The 20,287-nt window shown below is 39.8% G+C and overlaps 1 protein-coding gene across 2 annotated transcripts in view; it reads right to left on the bottom strand.

The window, feature by feature from the left end:
- LOC137328376 (uncharacterized) overlaps positions 1-20,287 on the bottom strand; it is a 127,066-nt gene that overhangs the window by 76,041 nt on the left and 30,738 nt on the right. For both annotated transcript variants that reach the window (XM_067994332.1, XM_067994333.1), the window contains exons 6-13: positions 18,111-18,167; positions 16,628-16,699; positions 13,064-13,193; positions 10,699-10,838; positions 5,596-7,218; positions 5,155-5,316; positions 4,946-5,056; positions 2,956-3,108 (exon numbers count right to left, since the gene is read on the bottom strand). In XM_067994332.1, the coding sequence (XP_067850433.1) occupies positions 2,956-3,108; positions 4,946-5,056; positions 5,155-5,316; positions 5,596-7,218; positions 10,699-10,838; positions 13,064-13,193; positions 16,628-16,699; positions 18,111-18,167 (2,448 nt within the window). The remainder of the gene's footprint in view (positions 1-2,955; positions 3,109-4,945; positions 5,057-5,154; positions 5,317-5,595; positions 7,219-10,698; positions 10,839-13,063; positions 13,194-16,627; positions 16,700-18,110; positions 18,168-20,287) is intronic.

The following is a 20,287-nucleotide window of genomic DNA, read 5'->3' as shown; positions in this document are numbered from 1 at the left end:
GGATTAAAAAGGTCGCAACAATTTTTAAAATTTGTTTTATAAACATTTGCTTTAAAAATACCACAAAGGGTTTTTAAGTGGCATCAAACCTACATTGGTGGCCTACTGCTTCAGTCATCTGTAAAGGTGTTACAAAGTGAGGGAAGCTTCCTTGAAAATGTGCCTTTTTAAATAAGTTATCAATGTAATAATACACAGCTATACTTAAAAACGGGTAAAAGCTGCAGCTGGAGCTTCACAAATATGGGCTGACAGGGGAGTGTTCACCTGTACAGAAGGTACAATAGCAAAGGGGTCACTTTATGTAAAGAATTCTACTTTCAATTCTGCACCAAAAATAGCAAAGATATGTTTTACTCTCTATTCAAAGTACTTCGAATTAAGAACAGTTTCATGGTTTCATGCATTTTGCTAACCTGAATTTTATTGAGTGTTTTTTCTCTTGTTGGCACAGAGATATTACAAAACCAAAACAGTTCATATACTAACAGTGGCAGTGCATGATCAGCACTCAAAGGGTTAACCCAATCCTGGTCTCCTGGATTTTCATCAGTGTTAGGAGGAGGATAATTAATGTTCACTCATGACAAACTTACTGAAACAAAATAATCCACAGAGGCTACTGAACTGATTCACAGCAGAGGGCACTATTGCTGCAGTAACTGACATATAAACGGGACAAACAGAAAGCAGGGAAGATTTGCGGGGAGCTGTGTCACCATGAGTGTGCAATCTAGGGCTTTTCATTAATATGACTTTATATAAAAAATAATTACAGTATTTTGTTACAAAGCTCCAATCCAGTGAGCAGGTGAGCCACAGAGACCACAAAGGTCTTGGGCTTCATCCCTCTGAGTTTAACTCTTGGCTTATATGCTGCTTCAGCTGATCTCTCTCTCTTTTTTTGGGGGGGGGTTGTATATTCAGTGGCCTTTTAGATGACACCTTTCTGTCTGCTCACTGTGATTGCCTTGGCAACGGGCAGTAATCACCAGGCATTGTTATGTGATCTTAAAATGCGAAGGATTCGAAATTGTCATTTCCACACCGCCTGAGGAAGGGGAAAGCCCCCGAAAGCTTGTGGGATTAAAAATAAAATCGTTGGACTATAACTTGGTGTTGTAAAATTGTTTACATCAGCTGATCTCAGCAGCGATGGACGTAGAAGTGCTATGGTTGAACTCGATGGCTCTGGGTTGGGAAAGGGAAAATCAGCTGAGATTTCCATTTCTGATCACTATCCAGCAACTTCTGCTGGAAGCACACGTGTGGGCACTGAGTGACTACAGAATTGGACTGTAATGCCCCCTCCCCCCTGGGTTGACCAGACTCACACATGATAATAGCCACTTGAATGAGGTACTGCAGGATGACTGGTGCCAGTGGAACAATGAAAGGAGGGGATGGGAGAAAATTCGAAGAGAAAATAGGCGAGACAATAATTCATTTTTAAAAAAGGCTTCTATTCTACAATTTTGTTTCTCAAACAGCATTGATGCTCTAGCAGTGACTGTTCCACTTTCAATCAGGCTCGCAGTTTGAGTTCTCTCACTCCCTCCAGCTTGAGCTGCATCAGACGGGAGACTTTCATCAGTATTCAGTCAGCAGCAGTGTACAGTGAAGAGGGGTTACAAACAGCAGGGAGGAAAAGGGATCTAATCTTGAGTCAACCTGCTTGAATCAAAACTCCTTTCAGCTAAATGTGAAAGAAAGAAAGACTTGCATTTATTAGGCGCCTTTCACGACCTCAGGACATCCCAGAATGCTTTACATCCAATTAAGTACTTTTGAAATGTAGTCACATTTTGCACACAGCAAGCTCCCGCAAACAGTGTAGAGTAACATTGATAGTAACAAAAGGTCCGTGGCTCAGACTATCCCACAGTCCCACTCAAAGAGACTAAGTTATAGTCCAACGATTTTATTTGAAATTTACAAGCTTTCGGAGGCTTCCTCCTTCCTCAGGTAAATGTCAGGAACTCCTCGAAGCCTACGAATTTATAAATCACAGAACAATACATGGTGATGACAGATAGTCTTTGCAACTGCCTGTTGCCAAGGCAATCACAGTGTTCAGACAGAGAGGTGTTACCTACAGAGCCCCCGAATATACAGTCAACAAAAAAAAACAAAATAAAACAAACAGAAAAAAAACAGAGAGAGGCAGAAACATCCGGAAGGCAGAGAAAGCCAGCAAATGACCCGTTATATACGACAACGCAAAATCGTCGAGCAGAAATTGATAGCCAAGTTCCGCACCCATGAGAACGGCCTCAACCGGGATCTTGAGTTCATGTCACGCTACACGTAACCCCACCAGCGAACAAAAGCTATCTGTTTTTAATATAACGGGTCATTTGCTGGCTTTCTCTGCCTTCCAGATGTTTCTGCCTCTCTCTCTGTTTTTTTTCTGTTTGTTTTTTTTTGTTGACTGTATATTCGGGGGTTCTGTAGGTAACACCTCTCTGTCTGAACACTGTGATTGCCTTGGCAACGGGCAGTTGCAAAGACTGTCTGTAATCACCATGTATTGTTCTGTGATTTATAAATGCATAGGCTTCGAGGAGTTCCTGACATTTACCTGAGCAAGGAGGAAGCCTCCGAAAGCTTGTAAATTTCAAATAAAATCGTTGGACTATAACTTGGTGTTGTAAAATTGTTTACAATTGTCAACCCCAGTCCATCACCGGCATCTCCACATCAAAGAGACTAGACATGGTCATGAAAATGTTTGGCACCTGTGTAAATTAACTGGCGAGAATATTTTTTAAAACAAAGGCCAGGAATTTCCTCTGAGCTGCTCCTGCGCCATCGCCGTAATCTCGCTGGAAGTGCGTTCGAAACCCCATTTATGCATGCAAACAGGGTTTCCACCCACTTCCAGAGAGGCTATGGTGGTGGAAGGAAACAGCTCTGAGGAAATTCCCGGCTGAGATGTAGATAATTTTGTATTACCTCTTTCATCACTTTTAAATTCTTTTTCAGAGGCTCTTGCTCGCTGTAAGTTTTTCTCAGCCTCTCCATTTCAGTTAAAGCCTGCGTTAGCTCTTCTTGGACCTTCTCAGACCTGGATTCTGCAAAGGCCACCTCTCTGTACCACTTCTGAGCCTGGAGTCAGACACGCATAGAATATGAAACATAATTAATTCATTTCAAAATATTATACCATATATATTATGTTGCAAGACATCTGCATTTTTATATTCTATACTTCACTGTTGTAAATCTGTGTACCTGGCCAAGGAGCAGTACAACAAACATCCACAAGGTTCTCCCTCCTTAACATTATCCAGGAACACCATCTGGAAAGTGCATATGTCGGAGCATCAGGTGAGGAAGGGGTCAGGATTGACCATGAGATCCACTATGGTGGAATAGCCTGCCAGGACTTATCTGTATAGAACCACACATGGAGAATGGCCACTGAACCACCACCCCCCCCACTCCCACCCAATGGTTCAGCTGGTAAATGTAGTGCCTCATGCGTTACCGAGTCATACAAACCAAGGGGTCCCAGATCCGATCCTTAATCTGTAATAAGTTAACTGGTACAATTGTCCTTGGTGTTGCTAGACTGGGAAACAGGGGAAACCATCTAAGGACTCCACTCATGGTTGACATTCAACCATTCCTGTTGGAATATGCACGTGTGTGGACGTTGGTTGAAGATGAGATTGGGCTCAGCTGTGATGCCCCCCACAGTTGAAGACCTTGCCAATACTTACTGCATAGGCTCACATATACAACGACAACTTGCATTTATATAGCACCTTTAATGTAGTAAAGCATCCCAAGGCACTTCACAGGAGAGTAATCAGGCAAAAATTGCCACCGAGCCAAAGAAGGAGACATTAGGACTGGTGACCAAGAGCTTGGTCAAAGAGGTAGGTTTTAAGGAGTATCTTAAAGGAGGAGAGGTGGAGAGATGAAGAGGATTTTGGAGGGAATTCCAGAGCTTAGGGCCTAGATAGCAGAAGGCACGGCCGCCAATGGTGGGGTGATGGAATTGGGGAAGCACAAGAAGCAAGAGTTGGAGGAATGTAGAGTTTTCGGAGGGTTGAAGGGCTGGAGGAGGTTACAGAGATAGGGAAGAGTGAAGCCATGGAGAGATTTGAACACGAGGATGAGAATTTTAAAATCGTGGCATTGCTGGACTGGGAGCCAATGTAGGTCAGCGAGCACAAAGGTGATAGATGAATAGGACTTGGTGTGAGTTAGGATATGGGCAGAAGAATTTTGGATGAGCTTCAGTTTATGGAGGGGCGGAAGATGGGAGGCCAGCCAGCAGACCATTGGAATAGTGGAATATGAAGAATAGTCACTTTGGTGAGGTAAAGGATTGTAGCTGACAGCCATGGAACTATAATCTAGCATGATCTACGAGACAGTGCATTCAGGAGTAGAGAAGTAATTTCTTTTAAGAAAAAATGACCAGTGCCTACCCACGTGTGAGTCAATGCCTTTAGAAAAGGAGGGGAGAAAAGGTAACCCTATATAGTTATAAAACCACAACTATTTCACCATTTAAAAAAGACAAGATTTCCAGCCTCTTAGCAGACAAAAAAGAAAAGAAAACCAATGAACATCTTTGGAATAAATGCAAGAAGGCAAATATTTGTCTCAAATAAAGAGATCAGGTTCAAGACTATAGCCAAAAAGCTCTTGATGGGTCTGATTCGCTTTACAAGCTAGCCTGACTTGTTGATACAGATGGAAAGGATAATGTTACTGAATGTTAAGGAAACAGCAAAAAATACTTAAAAGGAGCCCAGCGGTGACATGGACAGACGATTATATTTTAAAAACTGAAGTTAGAAACAAATGGCAGTGAGTAAACCTCTGCTGTGGAATAGACAGGAGGCAATAAAATAAACTCTGCACAGAATGTCCAATTGCAGTCATCCTATCAAGGACTGAGCAGATTGATAAAATGGCACAGATGTACCTCAGCTTTTGCCTTGTCCAGTCCTTCTTGTTTAGACTTCAGCTCCTGTTCTGTTTTCACAAGTAGTTTCTCAAGTGAATTGTTCCTTTCCATCAAAGTCAGCTGCAGCATCTGATATTTGAGAGAATTGTTTAACAAAGTTTAATCGTTCAAGAAAGTGTTGGAAGACTAACAACAATATTAGAGAGATTTTTTTTTTTTTAATTTACCTCGGTTGCGGGTTTCTTAGCAGGGCACTCCTTCACCTGCAAATCGTGCTCTTCATGTTTAAATATTAAGTCTCCAGTTGCAAACTCCTCCTCAGCATCTGGCAGTTTTCTTTGTAGAATATCATAATCCAACTTTAGCTTTTTCAGGGATTCATCTTTTTCCTTTGAGTGAAATTGGGATTGATTAATTAATGACATGTTGTGTTAATTTATGATGGCAAGATAGTTTTTTAACCAAACATCAAATCAGCTCTTTATGTTTTATGCATTCCTATAAAGCTACTGTCAAAAATTTAAAATAATTGATATTTGAAAAACAGACTGGTATAGCAATAGTACTGCAACTGCAAAAGCAATAATAATAAAATAATTGATATTTGAAAAGAAATATTGTATTAGGCGTCTACAATTATCCATTTTTTTCTCTCACATTTCCCTTACCTTAATAGCACTTTCCAACAATTTAATTCTGTCAGAGTAATTAATGGCTTCTGAAGCCACATCTTTCACAATTGCAATTTCTTCAATGCGTGTTTCTACAATTGATCCAGTTTCTTCAACAAGGCATTTTTTGTCCTCTGCATTCTTCTTAGACGCCAAGGTCTGATAATCATTAGATTCTCCAATGTGCTTCATTGCAGATGATTCCGTCAATACATCATTAAATTCAGCATTCTGTTTCATCAAGTTCTTGCTTTGTTTCACTTCACACACTTTTTCAGCCTTGAACATCATCTTCCTGTCATCTTTTTTGAAAGGGACTTCTTGCAATAAATTATCATTCTGTTGCTTTAGAATTTCCTTTAATTTGTCTTGCTCGTTAGATACTTCAACAGTTCCCTGGGCTTTCAGCTCTATAATTAGATTTTCTTTCAAATTGATCAATTTTCTGTTTTCATTTTCTAAATGATTTATTTTGTCTTGCGATGCACTGCTCTCAGTAAGATGCTTCTCCATTTCACTTTCCAATTCTCTGACCTTTTCTAAAAGATTTTCATTCTCTCCTGTTAACTGTTGCACAGTTTGGTGAATTACATGTGTCTTCTCATTCTCCAGTTTGTTAGTTTTCTTTAGCAGATGTTCATTTTCATTCATCAACGTTTCTATTTCTTCTTTCAGTCCAGTCACTGTGTTGGTAAGAGTTTTATCCTTGGATTCCAACTCTGATATTCTTTTCTTCAGTTGCTCATTTTGTGTGCTCAATTTTTCAACAGTTTGATGACACTCCATTAATTTCTGTGCATTTTCTTTCTGCATGCAGCTAATTTTGTCTTCCAGCTTGCTCTTCTCTTCTCTCAGCTTAGACATTCTCTGCAAACATTCCTCATCCTTCTCTTGAAACTCTGCCTCCACTTCTCTTTGGTCAGATTCCAGTTTTGCAATCCTATTTAGCAGCTCTTTGTTTCTCTTCTCCAAAACCTCATTTTCTTTCCTTAAGTTGTTTTTCATTGATTCTTCTTCCTGGGCCTTTTCTTTTGTTACTGCCTCAAGTTTCTGAGATAAATGGTTCATTTCACTTTCTGCAACACACAATTCATCCTCTAATTTACACTTTTCTCCAGCTGCCTTAAGTAACTGCTTGTTCTTGCACTGCAAATGTTGATCAAGTTCTGCCTTCTCTCTCTGAAGTTGTTGTATTTCAGCCTCAAGGTTTGCTATGGTTTTGGTCAATGCCTTTGTGTCTGTGCTAGCAGATTCTCTTTTCATGCTGAAATATGCCTTTGGTAGTGTACAAATCTCTGTGTTACTACCACTGCAATCTACATTCTTGTGTACAAACAGGCATCTTAACTTTGCACTGGTGACTTTCTGACTCGCACGCTCCAATTGGTCAGGCTGCGACTCATTAGGAATGGGATCCATAGGAACGACAGCATCACTGGCAAATTCCTTGGCAATAGTTCGGTCATCTCCACATTTCTTGATCTCTTGAGCTGTCTTAATGATCTCTTGTTTTTCAACCATGGATGATGATAGGTCCTGACATGCCAATTGTCCAACTTCAGGGTCCAACAAAATGGCCAGTTCTTCTTGTGTCTCAGAGCTCTGAAGGACTGCTCTGACCTGAGGATAAGATTATGACAAATTATGTGTTGCTCTACATACATAATTAAATTAAATATACAGCAGGATCAAAATGTAACAGCAACGGTAATTACACAAACAGTGGACAGCACAATAACGAGATCCAAGTGAATATTCACAAAAATTATACGAATCTACTGATTAGACCCAGAGCTTTCATCTTTTTTTACTTTAAATGCCTTTGTGATTGCACTAGTTGATTCTCTTTTTATGTTAAATGGTGTCTTTTGGCATATAAGCATTAAACAAGTGAGGGCAGATTTTCAGTTACAGTACACATCGGGCGGGCAGTGGACGGAATGGGAGTCATTTTAATCTGCACTAGCAAGAGGCCCAGACCATTTTCATGGTTGGCCTCATTTGAGTTGGCTTGGCGAGCTGCCAATGAGATTTAGGTGTCCTTGTACACAGATCACTAAAATGTAGTGGTCAGGTACAAAAAATAATCATAAAGGCTAATGGAATGTTAGCCTTTATATCCAGAGGGCTAAACTATAAAAGGAAGAGAGTTTTGCCATAGCTATACAAAGCCCTGATTAGACCACATCTGGAGTACTATGTACACTTCTGGGCCCTGCACCTTAGAAAGGATATATTGGCCTTGGAAGGAGTGCAGCACAGATTCACCAAAATGTTACCAGGGCTCCAAGGGTTAAATTATGAGGAGAGATTACATAAACTAGGTTGGTATTCCCTGGAATATAGAAGGTTAAGGGGTGATTTGATTGAGGTTTTTAAGATTTTGAAAGCAATTGATAGGGTAGGGAGAAACTTTTTTCCACTGGTGGGGGGGGTCTAGGAAAAGGGGACATAACCTTAAAATCAGAGCCAGGCCATTCAGGAGAGAAGTTAGGGAAAATTTCTTCAAGCAAAGGGTGGAAGAAGTATGGAATGCTCTTCCACAAAGAGCAGTAGATTCTAGCTCAATTAATCATTTTAAATCTGAGATCGAAAGATTTTTGCTAGCTAAGGGTATTAAGGGATACGGAGCCTAGGCTGGTAAATGGAGTAAGGATACAGTTCCGCCATGATCTCATTGGATGGCGGAACAGGTTCGAGGGGCTGAATGCCCTACTCCTGTTCCTATGTTCCATTGCTGACAGGCAGCTCGCCGGGTTGGGGGTGGGGGTGGGGAGTGGTGGGAAATCCTGTAGTTCCTCCGCAGAGCCAAACCAGAAGTTAACATTTAAGGTTGGCAGAGGGAGGGAGGGCTACACAGTTCTCTTTTTAAAGTTTGTTGACATTATATTATTCATGGAAGTAATCAGGACTGGATAGCTGAGCTAACTGGTTCATAAAAAGAATGCAGCTTCAGAGCAGGATTGGAGACACCAAATTGGGATCTCAGAGAATTGTATGAATTCTAGAGGAGAATTATCCGCTGCTTCAAAAGCTAGCTTGTGTATCAGGATTTCAGAAAAAAAATCATATTATTGTCATATGAATCCAAAAATTGTTTCAATCCAAACAAAAAATCAATCACCCAAAGATTGCCAAGCTGTTAAGCATGTTTTCATTTGACAGCAAGAATTATTTTATTGGATAAATAGTAACTCCATATGGTTAGCACAACAAATATATTAACTAAAGTGAAATGCCATTTGTAGAAAACATATCCCCCATATTTCTTCAAATTCACTTGGTTTTCAAAACTGTATTAAATAGGCTGGGTATTCTGCGGTGAGTGACTCACCTCCTGACTTCCCCAAAGCCTTTCCATCATCTACAAGGCACAAGTCAGGAGTGTGATGGAATACTCTCCGCTTGCCTGGATGAGTGCAGCCCAACAACACTCAAGAAGCTCAAAACTATCCAGGACAAAACAGCCCTCTAGATTGGTACCCCATCCACCACCATAAATTGTCACTCCCTTCACCACCGGCGCACCGTGGCTGCAATGTGTACAATCTACAGGATGCACTGCAGCAACTCGCCAAGGCTTCTCTGACAGCACCTCCAAAACCCGCGACCTCTACCACCTAGAAGGACAAGAGCAGCAGGCACATGGGAACAACAGCACCTGCACGTTCCCCTCCAAGTCACACACCATCCTGACTTGGAAATATATTGCCGTTCCTTCATCGTCGCTGGGTCAAAATCCTGGAACTCCCTTCCTAACAGCACTGTGGGAGAACCTTCACCACATAGACTGCAGCGGTTCAAGAAGGCGGCTCACCACCACCTTCTCAAGGGCAATTAGAGATGGGCAATAAATGCTGGCGTTGCCAGCGACGCCCACATCCCATGAACGAATATTAAAAAAAAGTTCATTGGCGACATGGGCCCATTTCGGGGAGCACAGGGATAAATCACAGCCGAATTTCTAGCACATGATTTTTGCTTTTTAATTATGAACCAAGTAGCAATTCTTAAAACAGTCTCCCCAGGCAGGACAGAAAATATAATTTCACTATGCATTGCCTTTCATTTTATTTGATATTCAAAGTATAAATTGTAGGTATCAATCTAGGCTGACACTCCAGTAGACTACCAAGGGAGTGAAGAGTGCTGCACTGTCGGAGGTGCCATCTTTCAGATGAGAAGTTAAACTGAGACCCCATTTGCCCTCTCAGGTGGACGTAAAAGATCCCATGGCACTATTTCGAAAAAGAGCAGGGGAGTTCTCCCCGGTGCCTTGGCCAATATTTATCCCTCAACCAACATCACTAAAACAGATGATCTGGTCATTGCCACATTGCTGTGTGCGGGACCTTGCTGTGCGCAAATTGGCTGCTGCATTTCCCTACATTACAACAGTGACTACACTTCAAAAGTACTTAATTGGCTGTAAAGCGCTTTGGGACACCGTGAGGTCATGAAAGGCGCTATATCAATGCAAATCTTTCTTTATTTTAAATAGACAGCCAGAAAGCTAAATACTCAGATTGAAGAATCAGAATAACTAATTACTGTGGAAAATTACCGAATATATTAAATTGCATAGGTGTTACATATTTTCTAGTTATAAAGAAAGTCTATGTAATCATTTTTCCTATCAATGTCTTTTATACTTATCTGCAGTTTGTTGTTCTTTATTTTACATTTATGGGAGAAAATGAGAATTTTTGCTTAATTTTATTTTATACGTTTAAAATGTTTTAGTGAATGTTATGTCCATTAAGGTGACATATGTTAGTGCTGGATAACAAAACATTTTCCCACTTTTCTTCACCTAGTTCAGCCTCATGCACTCCCAGGTCAGGTATGGATAGCAGAGTTAGTTATGGAGCAAAGCTCTTTCCAGCCTCAACCTTAGAAGAACAAACAATCCCCAGGGCACCAGTGTGAATTTTTGCACTTTCCACTTCAGCAACAGTAACTTTATTTGAAACGAAAACCAAAGCCATCATGTTGTATAAGACAATACAGCTTTAAAATACATAGAAATCAAAAAATTATACAATAAGAGCAAATTATTCAGCTACATTTAGGTGCGATTCCTCAGGAGACTTTCCTCACCTTCTCCACATCCCCAGTCCTAAGAACCTGCATTAGATTTGCCAATATACAAGAGTTTGCTTCTAGCAGTGGTATAAGACGCCCTTCCTTAACAGCCTCGGACAGTTTGGGGTAACCGCAGATACACTCAGAAGCCAGTTCTGTTGAAAAGCACACAGAAGATACACGGAGATTCATTCGAATTTTTGTTAGCTTGAGCATATTTTTTTGTGTTTCATCTTTTATCCAAAATTGTAGAAGATTGTCATATTTTGGGATTTTTGATCAGTTGACTTTGGAGTAATTCTGGGTAAATTATAGTTTAAAAATTGTTATTAAGTTAAATTTAGCTCATGAGGAATTAAATCTACAGAACACATACATTCTAGGAATGCAAATTAGATCCAGTCAAGTCATTTTTCTCGCACACTACATCAACTTCAGATAGTGAGGGTTAGTTAAGATATTTCGGTAAAAATTCACAAAATATAGTAACTGGCCTTTTGTTACAGATATTATGCCGGAATGTGAGACCAGCAGGAGTACAGGAGGAGGCTGTCAGGAGCCTCCATCTAGCAAGGCAGTAGCAGGTTTAATTGGCAACATAGAAAGCTGGGGAAGGACCAGAGGTCAAGTCTTTGCTTTCCTATCTAGTTAGGACTATGCTCGATCTGCAGAAATCTGGGATGGACGTCAAACACAGAGGAAGAGAACTCCCTTCCTAAGTTTGGCACCAACTAGTCTCAAAGATTTGCTATAGTCAGTAAAGTGCACAGTCCACTAACAGAAAAAGTGTGGCATGCTTTGTGGTTTTTTTTATGTTATAAGGGGTGTTATGAAATATAGTAAAATTCACTGTAAGCTGTTCAATCATATTTACATGTGAAAGAAACAGCTTGTTGGTTTACAAATAGACTTGTCTCACTAGAATGCTCATCTTCTGGAAAATAGAAGCATATGTGAGAGCATGAGTGAGGCTATAGTATCCAGGTCACACACAAAGAGGGGTTTCATTGCTATGACTCCTGGGTCACGCTATTGTATGAATATATATTAGGCAGTAAAGGGAAACTTGACCGTAGGGGACGCCTGGTCCTTTCACAAGAGAGACTGGTAATCCAAAAGAATATCGAGTGCAGACCCAAAATTTGTAACACAGATATCCTGGGGAAAATGTTGAACACATTGGAAAATTTGTTGCTGCACATATTGCAGTGGTGCTTCCACGTTCCTGGAAATGGCCATGCAAGAGAGTTGCATTGGCTTTATTTGAAGTTAACCTTTTTCTGTTGAGCTTCGCAATTACAGAGGAACAATAGGCCAGTTACTATATTAATATCAAGTCCAGAATATATTCTCCTTTTTGTCGTACAACAAATGTCCAATTCTTTTATCCCTCAATTTAGTGTCTGCCTATACTGGACCACAGCAAGTGTATGTTTGTACATTACATTGGTGTATTGAACCCTTAGATTCTCAGCAGCTCCAGAGAAATTCCAGACTCCCAGAACTGATTGCTTTGTCAAGTTTTCAGCTCGTATATTGACACCTCAAGTCATTCCGTTTTTTTACCCTTTTTTGTCTTCAATTATCCTTCCATATGCATTCAGTTTTCCATTTATTTTACCTTGATTTGAATTACAAATGCAACATGTGGCTTTCTAAATACCTGTTTTCTCCTCCTGCCCTATATCATGATTGCTAAGAAGTCCTAGTGTAATGTTTTTGCCTTTTACACACTTAGAGAATGAATACTAGCAGTGTACATTCAACTTTCAACTGTGTAAGATTTTTTTTCTCTGATTTCCACTGAAATTTTGATTCCCTTTTTCAAAGAACAAAAATAAACCCACAAACATGGAAAGGCAACATACAGTTGGTGAGATAGGTGATGAATTTATAAAGGTGCCTGTCACCCAGTGTGAATGACTGCAAAACAATATTAACAGGAGGTAGTTAAACGTGGGTCAAACACAAAGGGAAGGAGACAGCTCTTTGAAATATTAAATAGTAGAGGATGGAGTGTGCATTTTTGAATGTATGATGATTACATTAATGTAATGTTCATGTGAATTTCAAATAGAAAAACTGAACGTTAAAAAAGAATTGCATGCATCATAAAGAAACATTAGAAAGGGTTAATGTGGTCCAGTTTGTAATATTGAAAGATGAAACAAATGCCTGAACAAGGCTGAAAGCTCTCACAATACAATTTTGGCAAGCTCTGAAATGAGTTTACTGATCTAAAACAGTTAAAGGACTAACCATTATTTTACAGTAAAATGCATTCTTATCAAATAGTTGAGTCATTAACAATATGACAGGGTATTGATTAAAGGGATAGTGAAGTTGATTGCAGGATGTGATATTGTGTACAATGTCCTACTTGCAATGATCATGGCCTCTTGAACACACTGTCCAATGGAGGGAGTCTGAGTGTTCTTGTTCCGGGCTGCATCCAGTACAGCTGTCCACTTCTCCTGCAACAACTCTTCTCGAAACAAAATGTCTCCATTCTGATTGAAACCAAAATATTGAGTTTAATGTATGGAATGCATTCGAGACAGTTTTCTAGAACAATATGTCGAGGAACCAACGAGGGAACAGACTATTTTAGATCTGTTATTGTGTAATGAGACAGGGTTAATTAGTAATCTTAGAGTTCAGGATCCTCTGGGGCAGAGTGATCATAATATGATAGAATTTCATATTGAGTTTGAGAGTGATGGAGTTAAGTCCGAAACTAGGGTCTTAAATTTAAACAAAGCCAATTATTTTGGTATGAGGGGTGAGTTGGCGAAGGTAGATTGGGAAATTAGATTAAAAGATATGATGGTAGATAAGCAATGGTGAACATTTAAAGAAATAATTCACAATTCTCAATGAATATACATTCCCTTGAGGAATAAAAACTCCATGGGAGAAATGATCCAACTGTGGCTAACTAGAGCAGTTAAGGATAGTATTAAATTAAAAGAAGAGGCTTCCAATGTTGCCAAAAAGAGTAGTAAACCTGAGAATTGGGAGGGTTTTAGAAATCAACAAAGGATGACCAAGAAATTGATAAAGAGGGAGAGAATTAAATATGAGAGTAAACTAGCAAGAAATATAAAAACAGATTGTAAGAGCTTCTACAAGTATGTAAAAAGGAAGAGATTAGCAAAAGTAAACATGGATCCCTTAGAGGCAGAGACAGGAGAAATTATAATGGGGAATTAGGAAATGGCAGAGACATTAAACAAATATTTTTATCTGTTTTCACAATAGAAGGCACAAAAAACGTACTGGAAATAGTGGGGAGCCAAGGGTCTACTGAGAGTGAGGAACTTAAAGCAATTAAGATTAGTAAAGAAAAAGTACTGGAGAAATTAATGGGACTAAAAGCCATCAAATCCCCTAGACCTGATGGCCTACATCCTAGGGTTTTAAATGAAGTGGCTGCAGAGATAGATGATGTATTGGTTTTGATCTTCCAGAATTCCCTAGATTCTAGAACGGTCTCCATGGATTAGAAGGTAGCAAATGTAACCCCGCTATTCAAGAAAGGAGGGAGAGATAAAACAGGGAACTATAGGCCAATTAGCCTGACATCAGTAGTAGGCAAAATGCTATAATCGATTATTAAGGACGTAGCAACAGGGCACTTAGAAAATCTAAATATGATTAGGCAGAGCCTTATGAAAGGGAAATTGTGTTTGACAAATCTATTAGAATTTTTTGAGAGTATAATTAGCAGGGCAGATAAGGGGGAGCCAATGGATGTAGTATATTTGGATTTTCAAAAGGCATTCGATAAGGTGCCACATAAAAGGTTATTACACAAGATTAGGGCTCATGGAATTGGGGTAATATATTCGTGTGGATTGAGGATTGGTTAACGGGCAGAAAACAGACAGTAGGAATAAGCAGGTCATTTTCGGGTTGGTAGATTGTGGGGTGCCGCAAGGATCAGAGCTTGGGCCTCAGCTGTTCACAATATGTATCAATGATTTAGATGAGGGGACCGAGTGTAATGTATCCAAGTTTGCTGATGATACAAAGCCAGGTGGGAAAGTAAGCTGTGAGGAGGATGCAAAGAGATATAGACAGGTTAAGTGAGTGAGCGAGAAGGTGGCAGATGGGGTATAATGTGGGGAAATGTGAAATTATCCACTTTGGTAGGAAGAATAGAATAGCAGAATATCTTTTAAAAGGTGAGAGACTAAGAAATGTTGTTAGTCAGGGAGATCTGGATGTCCTTGTACATGAATCACAGAAAGTTAACATGCAGGTACGGCAAGCAAATAGGAAGGCAAATGGTATAATAGCCTTTATTGCAAGGGGGTTGGAGTATAAGAGTAAGGAGGTCTTGCTGCAATTATAAAGGGCTCAAGTGAGACCACACCTGGAGTATTGTGTACAGTTTTGGTCTCCTTTCCTAAGGAAGGATATACTTGCCTTAGAAGGGGTGTAACGAAGGTTCACTAGATTGATTCCTGGGATGAGAGGATTGTCCTATGAGGAGAGATTGAGTAAAATGGGCCTATATTCTCTGGAATTTAGAAGAATGAGAAGTGATCTCATTGAAATGTATAAAATTCTTGGAGGGCTTGACAGGGTAGATGCTGAGAGGCTGGAGAGTCTAGAATTAGGGGGTCATAGTCTCAAGACAAGGGGTTGGCCATTTAGGACCAAGATGAGGAAAATTTTTTACACTCAGAGGGTTGCGAATCTTTGGAATTCTCTACCCCAGAGGGCTGTGGATGCTCATTCGTTGACTATATTCAAGACTAAGATCGGTGGATATTTCGACACTAAGGGAATCAAGGAGAATGGGGATAGAGCGGGAAAGTGGAGTTGAGGTAGAAGGTCAGTCATGATATCAGTGAATGGCGGAACAGGCTCGAGGGGCCCTATGGCCTACTCTTGCTCCTGTTTCTTATGTTCTTATGTTCTCAGAGCAGAAGACTTCAAAAAGATGGCATCTATGTTTGGCCTAAGAAATGATCTTAAAAAGGAACATTTATCTATGTAATTAAAATCTGGCTTGTATCATTGTCACATGTTGAAGGTAATTTTCACCTTCACCGCTGAGCAGTAAACTGGCAGAGTATATCGTCTGTCAGTTATAAAACCCATCCAATTTTTATTTCCATTGGAAATGAAGATCAGGCGTGCAATCGGCTCTCCGTTTACTGCCCAAGTGGTGAAGATGAGAATTACCCCCATTAAATCTGAGGGTGGCACATTAAACCTGTCTGTACCCCCAAAAGAATTCAACTGTCATACTTTTCTGATCGACTCAAATAACCACAAACTGTTAACTGATTCACTTAAATACAGATCAGGAAAGCTACCAATCAGGAATGAGGACCTCACAAAAAGCAACACCAGTTCATTCGCTCAATTTTCTTCGTAAGATATCATTCTGGTGGCAGCAACTGCCATGCAACGAGCCAGTCACATCACTCAGTTTATTTTTTCAAACCAGTTTCTGCTGTCAAATAGATTATTTTCCTTATTCATTCTTTACTCATTCTGCCTGCCTCAGCTAATTTGTCTCCCTCTGTCAGGCAGACCCACGGCGTAGGCTGGGGAGCGTGGGAAAACTATGCAAAGGCCTCTGAGGCCATATAATCAATTGGGATCAGAAGCGCATCCTTGTGGCAGGAGGGAGTCCCACCACAGAGAAGGTACGGACCAATTCCGCAATAGTGGGAAATCTAGGCTGCATTTTTATTTTGAACTTTCAACAATAAAAAAGTTGCAAAAGGACGCTTTTAATTCTCGGAACGTTCTGGCAAGGGTCTATATTTTTCTTTGCAGGTAGCTGTGTGTGGAGACATTCATTACACTTGGAAGTATAACTGTATCTGATATTAGTCTTCCAACAACAGGATTAAGGAGTGCAAAGCAAACTTGTGTTCTGAAAGGTGGAAAGTGCATTTACTGGGCTCGAGCATTCTTTCACCTGGAGCTGAGATCGCAAGTGGGTCAAAGAGTTCTTTAGATCTTTGTATCTGTCAGGTGAGCTCTCCTCCTCCTACGAAAGGAAGTAGACACAATATCAAAATAATTGTGATAATTTAAATGAAAAGTTTTAGCTCCCAACAATTGTTTCAGCAGAACTTGTAGGGATTATAAAATGATTTGGGTGCTTATTTTAGTTCTGACCCATTTTAAGCTTTTCATCTGCTAGAGACATTCCAAACACATTAATCACACTGATAAATAATGGTAGCTCAACAAATCTCATTTAATAAAATTCTGTTTCTTGATATGCCACATAACGTCAGACAGTAAGTTTTTTATATATATATATATATAAAAAACTGTGTATGTATATATCTGTATAGATAGATAGATAGATAGATTTCTAATTAAAGCATTTTCTTTTGCAGAGAATGGTGATGATGCAGGTGTTCATTGGGACTCAAAACATCTATCAAGGGAGGGGAGGGTTCAAATTGCCAAGGTACAGAGCGCCTCTATTGATCATCATTCAATGATTCAACCAATCCTTTCAATCTAAGGAGGGCACCTCCACCAAAAGTTTATATTTACACGGAGAGTCTATTTAGACCAAACCGTTTCCAATATCTGGAGCATGTTCAACCCCACACAATAGATAATTTAAGTAAAGCAAGAAATAGCTTTCTTTAATTACTTTTATTTCTGTAGTACACTAAATAATTTCAAATTTAAAGACCCTGTGAAAGAGATTGAATAACAAACCACCTAAAAAGATTTTGACAGTTCAGTTTAAGCTTGTACTCCAATGATTGTGTCTCTCGCATTCACACAATACAAAAAGTCACGGGCAACTTCAAATAGCTCCAATATTCCACAATCCCATTCACTATCAATGACAATGCTGCTGAATTACAAATGACTTATCTGGAGAAAATGGAGCAATACGTTTTGCATTCCACATTCATAAACCTCATCAAAATACAATGGCAGCTGTAACTTTAACTATCTTTTCTTTAAATTAGATCTTTGAGCTAACACAAGAAATACTAAATTCTCACAAACACAAATCCGCATATCAATTATATACCTCAATGTTTGGGGTGAATTGACACACTGTAGCATAATTATAAAAATACAGAGTGTACAGAACAGTACCAAAATGCTTGGATTATATTTTGAGGAAACAGCACATAATCTATTAACTATTTATATATGACACTAGAACAATTCATATGTTTTATCATCAATTCTTAAACCATTATAACGTCAACTAAAGTGCCACTTGTTTCTTCTCAGATGATATCTCCGTTTATAGTGTTAAATTGGATTACAGTTCAGCAAGACAGTAGAAAACTGGGACCCGTGGGATAGAGTAAAACCGTAATAGGCCTGAAACCAACACTGATAAATGCAACTGACACCTAACATCATTGTATTAAGCATGAAACTTCCGCTAAGTCACTGTCAGAATGTGAGCTTACCATATGGTGAAACATCGCACTACAGAGGCTGCTCAGATGCTTATACTTTGAAGATGTCTAAAGAAGAAAAAAAATAATTTCAGCAATCGGCACAAATGCAGCAGTAGGGTTGGGTTTTCCAACAGAACTCATTGGGAGAATATGCTTCACAGCCAGAAAGTTAATTTTACCGTGCACGTAATCACTTGCGTACGTGTTTGCATTGAACGCGATTTTCTGCGTTTGTGGACAGATAGTGTGCATGGATTTTGTTTTGTCCCTTGTAGATAAACTAATCAGAACAGCTATCAGGCTATCAGGCACCTTATGCACGCCTTGTGAGTTTCCCAATTTCATGTGAAAATGGTGTGAACTAGTCACACCAGATGTAAAGCGAATCTAAAATAATAAGTAATTGTGCTCCAGCACTGGATTCCAGAGGAAAAATTGTGAGAAATTTAATTAATGTAATGCAGTAAGGGAAGGAAAGAAGAGTTGGGAGAAGGGTTAGGGGAAGCAACTGAGATGTGGCAAGTGGAGGGTTTATTAGGGGAATTCCAAAGTGCAGATACCATGATAGCTGAAAGCTCTGCCACCAATGGTGGAGCAGAGGGAGAGGGGTGTGCAGCAGATCAGAATCACAAGAGCAGAGAGTCCAGTTTAGTACTTTGATTTGTCGAGGTAGAGTGGGGTAAGGTGAAATGAGTGGACTCGCTGGTGAACAGGAAACTCAACTCAAGGTCAAACAGGATACTGAGGGTGCACTTTGTCAGGTTCAGCCTGAGCAAACAGCTAGGAACAGGGGCGGAATTAGAGACCACTGTATGGAATTTCTGGCAGTTAGGAGGCAAATCCAGGCCCAGAAACCTCTATAATTGCATTTTGAAAAGTTTAATAACTCTGACTGCTCTGTTCAGGTGTCTTAAGCAACACAACATCTAACTAAATGTATGAACTGATGTGAAAGTCTGTCTATCCTGAATTATTCCATGCCTCCCTGGTAGATGACGGACTAGATGGACCCTGGTCTTTTTTGTCCAGCAATTTCTATGTTCCTACCTATTAATAGCTGGCTGGATTATTATGCTCAGCTTTTGCAGGACACGACAAACAGTAGAAAACCCTCCGCTTAAGTGAGTCCAGGCACTTTGGGCCAACTGGCTCCACTGTCAGTGCTCATCACTCAAGTGATCTCATCTAATCCACTAACTTTGACGTGAAGGTATACGCTCCTTTAATTTCTGAAATTTCAGCTTTTTTTCCCCCTCAGGTGTCAGTTATTTTACATCAAAAATTCTTAAATGTTTAATTGTTTCAGAACCAATGATTCCACCCCCCGGTCATTAACATGTCCTCTTAGCCTGTTCTTGCTTTTCCAGCCTTTACCCTTCCCTTTCTACTTTTTATTATGTGTGCATTATTCATTCAAACAGATTAATAATTCATGCCTCATTCCTGACTCGCATGTACAAAATTCTACTTGAGCAACCTGCACATATGTGCACAGGAAAGGTTTATTTTGCTATGCATTTTCCAAACATGAACACAACCTCCACACAGATTTGTACTTTCAGATGGGGAGGAAAACTTTGAACATTAATAATCGATCATCAAAATGTTGGAAGACAAGTCAATTACAATTCAATATTTAGTTCAATGTTTTGATATTTTCTAAAGTTGCTGTGCATCAATTTCAAGTTGTCAAAATGTACAAACACTGACATAGGACAACCAAAATGAATCAATTAAACTCTAGTGTTGGCCAGGGGCTGCAGAAAACTACTGAGTTTATTTCAAATTGCTAACACTCAGGCATTGAGACTAACTTTTGAACTGAAGTGACCTGGAGTTCAGTCACTGGTCTGAGCTGGCCGGAACCGGTTTGAATTAGTTACGCTTCTAAGTGACAAAGGGGCTGTGATGAGACACCAGTCCTTATTTAGAAAAGGAGTAATGAGGTGATGCTACCTAACCCCTTGGAACAGAGCCAATCAGGGGATGACACCGACCACTCGAGGAAATCTAAGCCAACAGGAGAAAGACAGCATCATTCGAAAAGACAGACTTGGAAATAAGACTGAAGAATTGCAGGCTTGGTGCCAGTGTGTGTGTGTGTGAAACTCCGGAGACTAACCATCGCGAAAGTGGAAGACCCTACGTCAGGGACGTAGAGACGACGTCAAGAGAGAGAGAACGGA

The sequence above is a fragment of the Heptranchias perlo genome, chromosome 1, assembly GCF_035084215.1.
Source record: "Heptranchias perlo isolate sHepPer1 chromosome 1, sHepPer1.hap1, whole genome shotgun sequence".
Lineage (NCBI taxonomy): Eukaryota > Metazoa > Chordata > Chondrichthyes > Hexanchiformes > Hexanchidae > Heptranchias > Heptranchias perlo.
Note: the sequence above shows the minus strand (reverse complement) of the source record. Positions and strands in the feature narration are given on the sequence as shown.